The sequence below is a fragment of the Mirounga leonina genome, unplaced genomic scaffold (genome assembly GCF_011800145.1).
Source record: "Mirounga leonina isolate KUSES-001 unplaced genomic scaffold, KU_Mleo_1.0 Mir_125, whole genome shotgun sequence".
Lineage (NCBI taxonomy): Eukaryota > Metazoa > Chordata > Mammalia > Carnivora > Phocidae > Mirounga > Mirounga leonina.
In genome coordinates this window covers 66,248,405-66,263,440 of record NW_023270305.1, presented here as the reverse complement: position 1 = coordinate 66,263,440, position 15,036 = coordinate 66,248,405, and the positions used below count along the sequence as shown (strand labels likewise).

The 15,036-nt window shown below is 39.0% G+C and overlaps 1 protein-coding gene across 7 annotated transcripts in view; it reads right to left on the bottom strand.

Annotated features, from left to right (window-relative positions):
• Window positions 1-15,036, bottom strand: part of SRBD1 (S1 RNA binding domain 1) — a 226,926-nt gene that overhangs the window by 29,596 nt on the left and 182,294 nt on the right. For all 7 annotated transcript variants that reach the window (XR_004678603.1, XM_035001643.1, XM_035001644.1 and 4 more), the window contains exon 20: window positions 3,378-3,562. Coding sequence is in view for 6 of the 7 variants with exons in the window: in XM_035001643.1 (XP_034857534.1) it covers window positions 3,378-3,562 (185 nt within the window). In the remaining variant the exon portion in view is untranslated. The remainder of the gene's footprint in view (window positions 1-3,377; window positions 3,563-15,036) is intronic.

The following is a 15,036-nucleotide window of genomic DNA, read 5'->3' as shown; positions in this document are numbered from 1 at the left end:
TCCTCTTTATGAGAAGGTGATGAGAAAATATCTTTGTTCAATGAATATATAAGGCCAAATCACAAACACTGGGAAAATTAAGACTTTTAAAGACAGAAAATTGGGAGATTTTTTTCCCCTGGTACCTGAATTTGCAAACTGTTTAAAGGTGGTAGAAAGTACATCAACATTTGAAATTAAAATGTTCTCTTCTCTCATTTCCCTCCACGAATTTGGAATTCAGGAATCAACTTCTGCCCATTTTGAATATACTTGTCCAATCAAAACTTAATACATTCTTGATTATCTATGGCTCAGAAACCCAGAGCAGCCAGGTACCTAATCTTCTTTCTCCTTTTTCAGTTCAAGTCATTAAACATTTATTAGCTCCTAGTATGATCTCCTGTCCAGGCACTCCGCTGGGTGCTAGAGATACAAAGATGAAGACACACAGATCCCTGCTCTCAAGTTCCTTACAGCCCTCTTTTCTTGCTCGCCCCACTGTACATTTCTCTATTCATTAACACCAGCCCTCCCAAAAGTGGGTATAAAGCATACCAAGGAATCATGGCTCTAGTAAAAACAAAACAAAAACAACAACAAAGGTTTTATGAGGGAGAAGGGTAGAACTAACAGTCTAAATGGGGCTTTTGGGTTATCTGTGGATTCCATTTTCCCATGCTCTTCTTGGCCCCCTTTCCTAGGATTACTGAATGTTGATTCTAATAACAAAGAACATTCTAAGCTTGGATCTCCTTTTACTAAGGCCTCATTTTCCCTCCACCCATCCCACTTCCTTTTCCTCCACAGCTGTTGGCTTGATCCTGATTACTTGTTAAAGCTATCCTTTACAGTTGTACTAACAACTGGCCACCTCTTGGTTCCCCTCCCCCATCCAACCATCCTGAAATCAAGTTGTTCTTTTTTTTTTTCTAAATTCACCTTTTTCCAGTAAAACAAAACAAAAACCCTCTTTAAACTTCAAATCTCATTTTCCTCATAAAAAAAAGGAATATGTGAAAACTGGAATTGATTCTGTAGAATTTTCCCTGACACTGCAAGTAGTGAATTCCAAAAGCAAAAAAACTGTTGTAATATTACACTGGGCAAAGACTGTGTCAAAGCAAAGTGAAACTAAGTCATTGATCAGGGCAGAGGTAGGATGGTCTCTAAGGTCTCATAGGCATTGTTTTTATGCTTGGAAATCCTATTCTCTTATAGAGGTCCAGCTGCTATAGATTCCCCAAGGGTTCCTGATCAGCTGCTTAGTTTAATTTTGCATGGAAAATCAGAGTCAGGAACTACTTAACATGTTCCTGAAGACAGCCTGGGCCACTGAGAAATCAGAAAATCCTCCATGTACCAGGCAAACTTTAACACTTTGATTGCCAAGGCAACAAATTCAGTCGGCTGTCACTAGGCTGCTTCTGATGACTCCAATTATGGAAAATAACTGGCAACCAGAGTGTTAATAAAATAGAATCAATTTTGTCAGAAGACAGGATGAGTATGGGGAAAGAAAGAGGCATCAAGGGAGGAAACACTTTTGAGAAAATGAAGAAAAGAAAAGATGTAATGTTTATAAATACTGTAATGAGGAAACATCCAAAATACTATCTGCCTCTTCAAAAGTATGACTATCTGCCTTCCCCCTTGGGGATATTTTTAGTATTAAAATAAAAGCTTTCAGACATTTTGAAAATTGTGACTTACACAAAGGGCAAAGGCCAATTCCAAAGTGAGTTTAAAGAGACTTATTTGAAATTTCACTTATCACAATGATAAACACTGCAGTAACTGGTAAGCTCGGTCCAGAGCCCAGATGCATCTGTGTTTCTGCTCACTAAGGGCATGACAAGGTGAGGACCTCTACTTAGCAGTTGGTTGTTTAATTGAACCATATAATCTGAATGTTGATTTTCACTCTGAGTCTGCAGTGTAACTGGGAAAACAGAGCAATCAACACCAAGACAGAAAAACGATCAAGAAAACCAGTACAGGAGGCCTGCAGCTAGAGAGAGCATATTTACCAATCTTCTAATGTGGTGTCCTAGGCATACCAGCCTCGTAGCCCACTCTGTTTAAGAACTTAGTATCCTGCTAAACAATACCCAGGGAATTCACATACAATGGTATCAGGCCTCCAAATAGAGATGGGTATGTCTACTGAAACATCCACTTTGGATGGACCACCCTGGAGGCTCCTACTCCTACATTTTTGTCATAGATCTTATATATTTTTTCTCCGACTTTAAAAAAATTAATTTCTGACTTACAGAAAAGTTAAGGGAATAGTATAATGAACTTACTGGGTGTTTTTTTTTAAGTTTATTTATTTTTTAGTAATCTCTACACCCAACGTGGGGCTTGAACTCACAACTCTGAGATCAAGAGTTGCGTGCTCTTCCGACTGAGCCAGCCAGGTGCCCATTACTGGGTGTGTTTTTAAACTCCTTTAAACCTTTTCTTTTTTTTTTTTTTTTTAAGATTTTATTTATTTATTTCAGAGAGAGAGAGAGCACAAGAGGGAGGAGCGGGAGAGGGAGAAGCAGACTCCCCGCCGAGCAGGGAGCCCGATGCGGGACTCGATCCAGGGACTCCAGGATCATGACCTGAGCCGAAGGCAGTCACTTAACCAACTGAGCCACCCAGGCGCCCTCCTTTAAACCTTTTCAAAGAAGCATGTCTGACCCCTCAACAGAGCCTAACTCAGAATGAAAAGAACCAAGCCTTAAACACAGTATCCTAAAACTGGTTATGAGACAAGTGCAGATTCATTTAAATCTCAGAGCTTCCTATTCAAATATCCTTAGGAAGTGGGTCACTTGATACCTTAGTTCTTTTTCATCGGGTCATTGCCCTCAACAACTATGGCTGTTATACTTCCCTCACCATCTACCTATGCTGAAAGCTGAGAGCTCTTTTAATTAGAAGGAAAATAACAGAGAGATAGTATCTTATTTGTTCAATGTGTTCACTGACACAGAATCCAGGAACTTGGAAGGCTGCAATTTAGGAAGAAGATTCACTTTTTAGTTTATGAACTGAATGTCTTACCTTGGACTTCTGGCTCCTACAAGATAAGAAGAGCTTACAAAAGGATTATGAAAAATGTATACCTCCATGCACACAGCAGCCAATGTGTGATGCATTTAGTCTAGTGTGATGGAAAATAAGCATGGGACAAGGAGTCGTCGGGAGACCTTGCTTCTTGCTTTGGCTCTGGATGCTAACCAACTGCAATGACTTTGAAGAAAGGGCACGATGCTTTAGTTTTCACATGTACAGAATGGAGAATAGTATCAGTTTTGCCTACGGCAGAGGTTTGTTGTGAGGGCCATAGAAGATTATGTGAGCTATGTAAATGAAGGTGCTGTTATTCAAATTTAATTATTTACCTGTTCGAAAATCAAAGCTTTCAGGCTGGCTGAGACCATCTATGATGACCTGTAAGGTGTGAACTGTTGTTTGCAAACTTTCTGCAATTTTCTCTATTCCTTCCTTTTCAAGGAATGAATTTATTTTTTGTTCCATTTCAGGCTTTCCAATCTCATACAGTGTCCCTCTGATGAATGACAAAAACCTGCAGGAACAAACAAAAAACCCAGCACTTATTAATAATATTATTTATTTTCCAAAGTCCTTATATAGGTCACCCTAAAATTCAATCATCTCAGATCCATATATCATCAATCAACCAATCAATCAGTCTTGATTAAAAATCTATGTGTGTCTCATGCTGTAATGACCTGTCTTGGAAAAAAAAAGGAGGGGATGGACTTAGGTTCTTGTGCTATTTTCCAGTGAAGCACGTTCTCAAAATCAGCATCAGAAACGCTTTACAGTGTAATGTTCGTTAGAGTTTAGTGTTAAACATATTTTCTAAATAAGGATACCTGTTTACCTTATGTTTCCTAAATTTGAGTTAGGAATACTCATTTGAATTTAAATTAGCTAACAGGCAAACAATGAACTGATGATTTCAAAATCCAGCAAAATACCCGGTAAGCATGGCCAGCTTTTGACAAATGAAAATTTGTTATTCATGTGCCATATCACTGGCACATGAATACTTTTTTGTACTTTTTTTTTGAGTATCCATGATGACAGTGTTACCTAAGCAAGCATACTGTCAGCCTACTAATTCTCAAATTCCATTGACAGTCAAGCTTCACGTGGATTAAACTGTATCAAGTACATTAAGTATTCAGAGTCCAAAGGAAAAATATGGGGGGGGATATCAAAAAGAAAAAGTACTTGCTTACAAAATGGAAGGTGTGGAAGCAAGTAAGACCTTAATAACATAATCTTGAGATGACTATTGTTTTTATATACTGTATAAATTATTGCTGCAATATTTACAAAATAAAAATATCTGCCTTTCTCAATTTCCCTTTTCTTTGTTTACCATTTCCCTTGCTTGCTGCCTCTCAATTACCTAGCTTTGGAGTTCAGTAATAAGTTAACTAAGAAAAAAAGAAAGGGTTAAACCATTTCCCCCTTCAATTTCATCTGAATATTGGGCTGTAGCTTACTTTCTTGATAGTTCTTGGTTGGGTATTTTTCAACATCATTAAGTTCCATTTCCTATGATTAATGGCACTTTAAAAATGTCAACACAGGAATCAGACAGATAGTAATACTAATGCCCTCAAATCCTTTCCTCTAAGGATGTCTCTGGAATACAAGAAGGGAAAAAGGAAACTGTTGGAGGCTTGTCCATCATCAGAACTGGGATATATCCCATTTGGCAGATTGCTGCATTATCACAAAAGGAATGCTTGTCATTTCCAGTCTTTTTTTGCATTGCTCTGTTCCACCAGAAAAGCTTCTTCAGTGATCATGCAGTACTGATAATCCAGCATCTGGTGGAGAAAGCGCTCTCATCTCTCATTTAGGACATATTTTGTGTTCAAGTGGGCAATCTTCCTACATTTCCATCCTACATTTTTAGTCAAAAACAGATAGATTCTCCAAAATCCAACTAATTCTCTTGAGAATATATCTTGGTTCGTAGTCTAATGAAAGACCAAGGAATTGGCGCTTGGTCTCTCTTTTTGGAAATGACCTTCCGTCCAAACTGGTGGCCAGTGAGACATACGATGTAAGTCTGTGTGTCCATGGCTTCCCCAGCCCCCACCCCCCAGAGAGGCAGCCAGTATCTGTTAGTGCTATTGGACAAGCAGTAGCACATAAGGGCCCTGGTGACAGGGAACAGCTGTTGAAGCTCTGACTGACGGGACAGATGACACATGACAACTTTTGCCCACAGCCAACTTCTCTGCACAACTTTCTCATCAATGCATGCCCTGCTGAGCAGGCTTCCCTGGTATTTATCCTCTTGGCTTGATCGGTCTGCAACTAGCTATTTGGTAGAACATCTTTCAAATCCTCAAGATTCTGGCTTACAATCAACTGTTAAAATGCCAAAGCATATTCATGGGCTGTAAATCTATAACCTTGAATGGCATTTTATAATTAATGAAAGCTAACTAAATGGCAAAAAATTCCTAAAGCACTGTATAAGTCTTGGCCTCAGTAACAAAAACACTGGCTCAGAAGGCTGCTTGGAGTTTTGAGGTTGTGTGTGTGCGTGTGCGCGTGCATGGGCGTTGTGTGTCTCCGTGTGTGTGTGTGTGTGTGAGAGAGAGCGAGAGAGAGAGAGAGAGAGAGAGAGGGGGACTAACTGCTACCAAAGTCACTTCCATATAAGGAATTCTGTTTATAGTAGTTGCAGATGTAAGAAGAAAATTGGTCTGTTTAACCTGGGTGCATATTTCATATATCATTTTCATTCTCACATACAGAAGGTAACTGAAATCAATAAAAAAGTACCAAATTGTGCTCCTAGCTAACACTTCATATTGATCAACCCTATTTTTAAATGACTATGGAACAAAGTCAAATGTTACTTTATTTTGAAAACCTTCTTAAAGTTACAACAGGCTTACAGAAAAAGGAAAATAGCAAAACCAAAGGGAAGAGGGACTATAAAATGAACTGGGAATAGAATTCAGATTGACCTCTCCCTTACTGGATTTCAAATATATTCAACTGTAAATGATAGGAAACAATGCTTTACACCTGGTAATCACTCAAGAAACATGTGTTAAGTAGCCTAAGAAAAATTTATTCTACATTTTCTGAATTCTGGCCCTGGAGTTGAGTGTGATAAGTAACATGCAATAGAAAGTTTCATTTTAGAATTGGGTATGATAAGTAACACTAAATACAAAGTACTTTCTGCCTCGAAAATACCATATAAAAATACACTGCACTTTATGAAGCTTGGAACACAGTACTGACAAGTAAGTGCCGGGCATTATGCTAGTGCTTGATAGAGGTGTTCGTCCAATCCTGACAAGAATCCTAAAAGCTAGGTGTCCTATCATACAGAAAAGGAAAACTGAGGTTCAGGGAAGTTAAATATTTTGCCCAAGGCCACACAGCTATTTTCACTGATGACTGGAGTTTCATGCCATACACATAATGTGTGTCTGTTTATAACTGCAGTCATGTCAAAATAAGTGATGTGTTTGGTTAAGATATAAAACATAATACTTCTGGTAACATTTCACCAACACAATTTAATGGCAGATTAGTTTTATTTTATTTATTTATTTTTTTAAAGATTTTATTTATTTGACAGAGAGAGACACAGCGAGAGAGGGAACATAAGCAGGGGGAGTGGGAGAGGGAGAAGCAGGCTTCCTGTCGAGCAGACAGCCCGATGTGGGGCTCGATCCCAGGACCCCGGGACCATGACCTGAGCCGAAGGCAGACACTTAACGACTGAGCCACCCAGGCGCCCCGGCAGATTAGGTTTTAAACAGGAGACAGTTAATACTGATAAATTCCACAAAGAAATTACTACATAAAGGCATTTATGTAGACAATTCTCTCAAAAGTCAATGAGTTATTAAAGTCATGGCATCATTTTCTCCACTGTCTCTGCAAGGCTTTTTTAGTTTGCTAAGGACTGTGGCCTGAGCTGCTGTTTTTATTTAATATGTAATTTCATCCATCTTACTTAAAATAAGAAAGTAGCATAAATGCAACAAATAAGCACATCATGTTCTTTTAGCGCACATCTGCACAAAGTTAAAATACAGACCTTGCAGCAGAGATAATGCTTATTTTTTGAGCAGAATGCTTATATAACCTAAAATCACTGATACTTTCAACAGAAACTTGTTACAAACGCAATATTCTTCCCATCCAGAGTAAGTCTTTTGGAAGATTCTTCCCAAAGAATAAGAAATTCTGAGATTAAGAATTCCTCATATCAGTGAGGTCATATGATACATGTCTTTCTCTGATTGACTTATTTCGCTCAGTATCTTAATCTCAGGAAACAAACTGAGGGTTGCTGGAGTGGTGGGGGGTGGGAGGCATGGGGTGGCTGGGTGATAGACATTGGGGAAGATATGTGCTATGGTGAGCACTGTGAATTGTGTAAGACTGTTGAATCACAGACCTGTACCTCTGAAACAAATAATACATTATATGTTAAAAAAAAAAAGAAGATAGTAGGAAGGGAAAAATGAAGGGGGAGGGAATCAGAGGGGGAGACAAACCATGAGAGACGATGGACTCTGAGAAACAAACTGAGGGTTCTAGAGGGGAGGAGGTGGGGGGATGGGTTGGCCTGGTGATGGGTATTAAAGAGGGCATGTATTGAATGGAGCACTGGGTGTTATACACAAACAATGAATCATGGAACACTACATCAAAAACTAATGATGTAATGTATGGTGATTAACATAACATAATAAAAAAAAAGAATAAGAAATTCTCAAGATTAGTAAGACTTCAGATATATCCGTTCAGTTTGGGAGCCCAGGACTGGGTTCATTACATTAAAGTACCATGGCACCCGACAGAGCACAGAAGAACCATGGTGATGCAAGTCCATCACTTCAAGAACAACTTACTATTAGCACGTACTTTGGGGGCCCAACACACAGCCTGAAGAACCGTGCTGCAAGGGCAAAGTGCCTGTGGCTGTCTACCCATTCTCAACAGTTCCAAAGGAGACTTTTGTACTGGCTTATTTTTATCCCTTAGTTTTACTCAGTTGTAATGATATCAATAAACAAAACATTAAATGCAAGAGCACAGTCATTTTATAAATAAGTAGGTACAGACAAAGCAGGTCATAATTTGTAATACAGGGAGATGCTCAGTGATTTATTTATTTATTTTTTAAAAGATTTTATTTATTTATTTGAGAGAGAGAGAATGAGAGACAGAGAGCATGAGAGGGAGGAGGGTCAGAGGGAGAAGCAGACTCCCCGCCGAGCAGGGAGCCCGATGCGGGACTCGATCCCGGGACTCCAGGATCATGACCTGAGCCGAAGGCAGTCGCTTAACCAACGGAGCCACCCAGGCGCCCCTGCTCAGTGATTTAAAAAGAGAGCTTGTACTCTTAAGTAAACCCGGCCCTCTAACTGTGATTGTAGAGTAAGTGGTGGGACATAAATGAAAGTTCAGGAATAATCTGTTACACCAAAACCCACAGATTCAATATATATTTTTAAATCTGCTCTTAATATTAAAGGCTAAATATAAATTCCAATGTGGCAAAAGAGAAAGACCCATTGGTCCTTTTATGCTACCTATGGGGAGCTGAATTTAGACAGGTGAACACACAGCAGTGCACACTTAGTTCAGCTTAAACAGAGTGTGCTGGCTTTACCACATCTGCTGTTTCAGCAGCCAAGTCAAAAGGGCAGCAACGTGAGTTGCACTTTAATCATCAAAGAACCTTTTCAAACTTCTAGCCTCTTTGTGAAACCGAGACACTGAACTGGGCCAAAATCTTTAAAAATCGTTGCTGGTGCAAAATCTACAAGTACTGGTAAATTCAAGTAGAGTGCAAGGACAGTGCATTTATGGAACAACCTACTGTACTGGAGAAGCTGGGAGGTCAGTGAAGACAAGGTTTAAATGGCTTTTCTTAGCATGTAATCAACCACAAAAACTTACAGCAAGCAATTTTTCACAAGAACTTACAGCTAACTGGCTTTTGAAAACTGCAGATACTTTTTAAAAATGTAGCCCTTACAGACAGGATAAAGGAATTTTTCTGGAAGCCCTTACAGACTTTTGTCTGAGAGTATAGTTTTAAATGGTGTGCAGCTATCCAGGCAGCAGCCGGGGGCATCTTCAGTCACATTGGCTTGGTATCACGTGGAGGGTCTTTGGAGCACTTCCTGCGTCTAAACACACTCTTGCATTTATGAGTAGCAGGAACAAAACATAAACAAAAACAAAAACAAGAGGATCTGAAAAGGAGAAGCTGTCATAGATTAAGAAATGCAGTTTGTCTTCCAAAAGACTTGGTTTATAAGCATCAGACTGTTACCTGCTTCTAACTTCTGAAGAACTTAATAAACGTTTCCTTCTTTTTCAAAGATCTGGTATACATGCACAGAAACTGGATACAGCATGCATGCTGTATTAATTGTACATAGGAGAACATACCCTTAGAAAGCTGTTTTATTTTATTTTAGCAATTTAGTATAGGGAATTGGCTTTATAAAAAAAATGCCAGTTACAATGTGCTTACATAGTTGCACCACACAAAACATCTAAGATCAGTGAAATAATAACCAATGCCACAAAGAATAAGTAGTAGTGATTTTTTTTTAAAAAAGATTCATCCATTTATTTGAGAGAGAGAGAGCAAGAGAGAGTGCGCATGAGCAAGGTAAGGGGCAGAGTCAGAGAATCCTCAAATAGACCCACTGCTGAGCGTGGAGCCTGATGCAGGGCTTGATCCCAGGACCCTGAGATCATGACCTGATCCGAAATCAAGAGTCATTTGTCACCCAGACACCCTGTAGTATTGATTTTTATGTAGCTTTTCCTATTTCAGAACCGCCTTGCTAGGTCATGGTACACTGTGCGATGATAATATAATTTAAAAACCCAAATGTATATACATATACATCCAAATGAGTATGAGTACATAAAAGTAGGAAGGCATCATGTATTGAAATGATGTGTTACTACTCTAAAGATTTCTAAAATCCTGTTTTAGGAACTGCTTTAGAAAAAAAATTACAAGCAACAAAGGAAAATTAGTTTTCTTACATTTTTTAAAATAACAACACCCCCTCCAATAAAAAGAACCAGAGAAAACCCCAACAATCCTATATTACTCAGCTTGATCATCCTCTTTCCATTGAGTCTGGTTGTTTTAAACATATACATAAACACTCACACCCTTAAATGATAAAGATTTGCTAAAAAATCAAGGCTCTTCCAAGGAATATGACAAAATGGAAGCATTTTGAAGCCTCTGAAAAATAATTTAGAAAAACATGCTCAGCTTTCCTCATTAAGTATTCATTTACTGTAGAAGACGACTATGGAAGATAACAGAGCCTCTGCCTTGAATGAGCTTACAAAGTCTAATTGTAAGCAATGAGAGTATGTCAGAATAAATACTCTTCCACTTATATCTGTTCTTTTAGAGGTAGGATTTTACATGCAGATAAGTATACTTTTAAAGTGTTCAATAAAGATGACTTCACTTAATTCTTCAAAAATTTATTGTGGAGAAAGATTTGCAGATAAAGGAGTCAAAACTCTGATAGATTAAGTGATCTGCCCCAAGTCACAGAGCTGAGACCACAAGGTTGTAGGTAAGGTAAAAGCTGTCAGAGATCACCTCTTCATTAACACTCCTTAACCCTTTACTTCAGGGAATATCCAATGCAGACAGAAGATTTAGATCCCAGATAAAATTTGGCATCCAGGACCACTGCCTGGGAATGATTTATTATTATTTTTCAAACCAAATTCAAAAGGAAAAAGTTTGGCTCTTTTTTAGTTACTCAGTATGAGTTGGACAAAATTAAGTTAGTGGTTTCAAAGGCTGTGGACTCTCTACAGCTCAAAAACACTGTGTTTAGAACTCATATAATTTAATTTACTGGCTGTAAAGCCATAACGTGGATTAGTGCTTGTGAGTATTTGAAAGAAGAGGGTAAATAAAAAAGTGGTGCTCAAAACCACTAGGCTAGACGGCAGAGCTGGAATTAAACAGCTCTGGCGCTACTGGGGGATAAATCCTAGGTATTAGAGTAAGGACTGTCCTCCTTGGGAAAACAGCCTTTTTACTATGAGTTTGGTCCTGTCAAAGAATTCTCCTTTCAAGGACTTTGAAAATGCTTAACATCTGTCATTTCCATAAAACCCCTGGTTGTCCTCTGAATAGGCAGAGCCATTTTTATTCCATTTAAAGAGTATGCAATTGAGGTCAAAGTAATTTGCTTATGGTCACACAGAAAAGTTAGAAGACAGGCTAACGTTAAAATCCATACCGAGACGGGACAGGAAAGGGAGGAGGGAGATAATGGGATACTAGATCAATACCCTACTGAGTTTCAGGCTCCAGACTGAGTGATCTAAGCCTGAAGAAGAGGAGAGAAGAAGAGGGCCAATACTCTGGAGATGACAGAGCCTGAAGCAAGCACACCACTGTGGCTGGCTGGCAACTCCCTGCCACTCCTCCTCCACTGGGTGCTAACAGGCAGCTCCACACACACCGCAGAGAAACCACAGCATTTTCTCTAGTCCCCAGACCCAGTGTTAACGTTAATTAACAATGTTCAATGATCCAAATTATAGCCGATCACACGGTAAAACAATTTTTTCCTGGGAGACCAACAGTTGTAAACCACACCCCCTTTTCTTTAATGGCTCAGTTTGACAGCTCTTCCTCAATCTCAACAAAAATAACAGCAATAAGGGGGCACCTGGCTGGCTCAGTTGGAAGAGCATGCAACTCTTGATCTCAGGGTTGTGGGTTCGAGCCCCATGTTGGGCGTAGAGATTACTTAAATAAATAAATAAACTTAACAACAACAACAAGCCAGTAATAGTAGTTAACAGCAACAATAGCTTACTCTGTCCCAGGTGCTAAGAATTCTAGATATATTAACTCATAAAATCCCATGACATAGGTACTATTATTATCCTCATTTAACAGACAAGGAAACTGAGGTACAGGGAGGTTAAATCACTTTCCCAGATCAAACAGGCATGATTTGAACATGTCTGGTACTGTACTGCTTCCAGAATGAGCTAGGGGAAAGTTAGGCACTACCTTGGATTCTTCAGCTTCATAGTTCCCTCTACCAGCCTTGCCTTAAACTTCATGGTGGTGGTGGTGGGGGTGGGGGTTGTTGGAACAGCATGTAAGACATGAGACATGACAGTCAGTTCCTAAGAACCCCACAGTTTAGTCAAGTGGGTAGATGCTCTTTCATCACTTTTCTCTTTTGTGAAGGTACTTTTGAAGATACGATAAATGCTACTTCCTGGGAATTACAGTATGATGTTTTTGGGCTTTACTAACAAGAAGGGAAAAAATATCACCTTTATAATCTGTCCATTTATCATCTTATAGTTTAGGTTTGGCTTCCCTTTTATGATGCTGTGCCTCCTTCTGAAAAGGCAGTCTACTGCTGTCTAATCCTAGCTCCATAGGAGCTACAGCGGGGAGTAACTCACTGATATACATGCTAAGACGTCACTTATCAAAAGCCAGCAATGATTCTGCCTTAATTTTCATGTCCAAATGCTGCCAACTCTTGTGGGCAAGTCCAGAAAAATGTAAGACCTTTCAAATTTGCAAATAATTTCTTACATCTGTTTACCTAATCTTCACTTATTTTACAGAATTTGTAGTTGGGTTTCTTTTCAGGCCAGCTTCCCGCAAAGAAACATGTTTTTATCATTGCAGAGTTAGCTGGCATGCGAATGCAGAAGCAAGTCATGGTGTATTTTAGATGTGTGGAGGTGTGTTAGGCATACTCAGCAGGCTAAGTGACTTACCGCTCAGAAAAATTACAAATCACCTCAAGTCACATGCCTTCTGGGTTGCTCCCAGTCAAAACTATGCATGTCAAATCTGCAAATGTCACTGTTCTCCTGCTGCTGTTTTGTTTTGTTTTGTTTTAAAACAATAATCTAAACTCCCTGCATTACAGCTGCTTATTAGCCAAAAGACTTCCTTCCTTGCTGGGCAGAAAGCTAAGTTTGGGAAGAATGTGACAAAACCTCTGAATGCAATTCTAAATGAAGAGTTCTGAGACGCTAAATCCTTTAACAGGAATGGGAAAGAAACAGAGGTTAAGATGTGCTTACTCATTAAAGGTCTTCGGTACGGGGCACTTGTCACTGTCTGTCTTGACTTACTATAGCCCTATGGCAGGGAGCAAGGCAGGACTCTACAGGGCCTCCCCAAACCCTAGGCCCAACTATTTGTAGGCTATGAGCACTGTTGGGATCCATTTATCCATTTATCTCATCACAGAATCCTGTGTATCTATTGGTTTAAGTTTACTTTTGTTTTTCTTTTTCTTTTTTTCCAGCTTTATTGAGACACAATTGACAACACTGTGTATGTTTAAGGTATACAACCAGTTGATTTGATACATTTATATAACTGCAAAATGATTACCACCATGGCAACTCATCCAACTGGTCACATAATTACCATTTCTTTTTTGTGGTGAGAACATTTGATATCTACTCACCAATTTTCAGGTTAATAGTCCAATAAAAAGGCATGGAATTCAATAATACAGTATTGTTAGCTATAATCACCAAGCTGTACATGCGATCCCCAGAACTTAACTCATAACTGAAAGTTTGTGCCCTTTGACCAACTTTTGTCCTTAAAAATCTGACATAAGTTTTTAGTAAATTAAGAATAAACATTACTGGTCTTTTGTATAGAAGATTCCCCCCCTCCCCCAAGTAAATATTTTGTCATGTTATATGCTTATTCCCATCTAGACCTGAATTTTAAATTGATGGTTGTTTACTCTCTGAAAACATACTTTTCCGCACTGACTGTAAGGGTCAGAAATGGGTACATCAGCAGTAATAAAAGGAGATGGTAGTGCTAGTACTGCTCATCAGCTACCAATACAAATCATTCTTGGTACACCTTTGCCTAGTCCATCAGAGTGGTGCTGCATGTCATAGTCCTGCTGTGCAGGCTACTAACCACTTCCAGAAACTAGTCTTTTAAATGTCTCCATAATGGCCAAAATGGAAATAACAATTAAATATTAGCTAATGCTTTATCAAAGTGAGTGCTGAAATTTTTCAAGTTAAATCAAGAACATAACAACTTTCAAGCTTAACTATCTAAAGTGAATCAAATTCTCAATGCAGGATATTCTTTGGGAGAACACCAGGTCTCACTATGACATGTACAAACCAGCATAATCTGCAGCACAAAGCACTACCTCCTAGCACCTTATTCAAGAAAAAGGAAAAATCACATACTTGTCTTTGGCTCTCTTGATCAACCAAAGTGGTACGGCAAAAACTGAAGAGGCATGGGGTGTGGCAACCCCTAAATTGGCTGTTTCTGGACTTCATTCTACTCATAATATAGCAGCAACTTTCCTCATGGCCCATATTACCCAACACAATGAAATCACTCGCACATGAGGACATCATGACAATTTCTAAATGATGACAGAAAATGGTAAAGTAATCCTCTTTCAGGGTCTGTCTCTGTTTTCTAGTCTGTAAAGTCTAGGAAGGCTGTGGACACACATGCTCTGTGAAGGCATGGAATTCAATTTGGGGAGGTCTGAAAATGTCTTCAATCCACAAGGGATTCTGAAATAAGTACTTACTCAACTTGTGGGATAGGCAACAGCAGAAAGGATGCTCTAGATGTTCTATCAACAATTTTGCTTATGCAACTGCATTGACCTCAGCCAGTTTATACTAGGGAAAAAAAAATATCTAGATTGAAATAAAGCTAGACATTTCATTTTTAGCCAAAATAGGATAAAACTTACAAATAACCATAACACAGGGCAATAATTAGTAAGTGGCCTTTGTGAAGCATAGAAGTTGTATAGAGAAGAAGGAGCTCATTTCCAGATAGGGGTATCTTTGTAAGATTTCATGCAGGAGGTGACATTTAGGCTAGGTCTTTAAGAAGATTTCAACCAGTAGAAAGAAGAAAAGCGATGTTTAAAGAGTTGGAGACAGGAAAATATGGCTCAGGTCAGG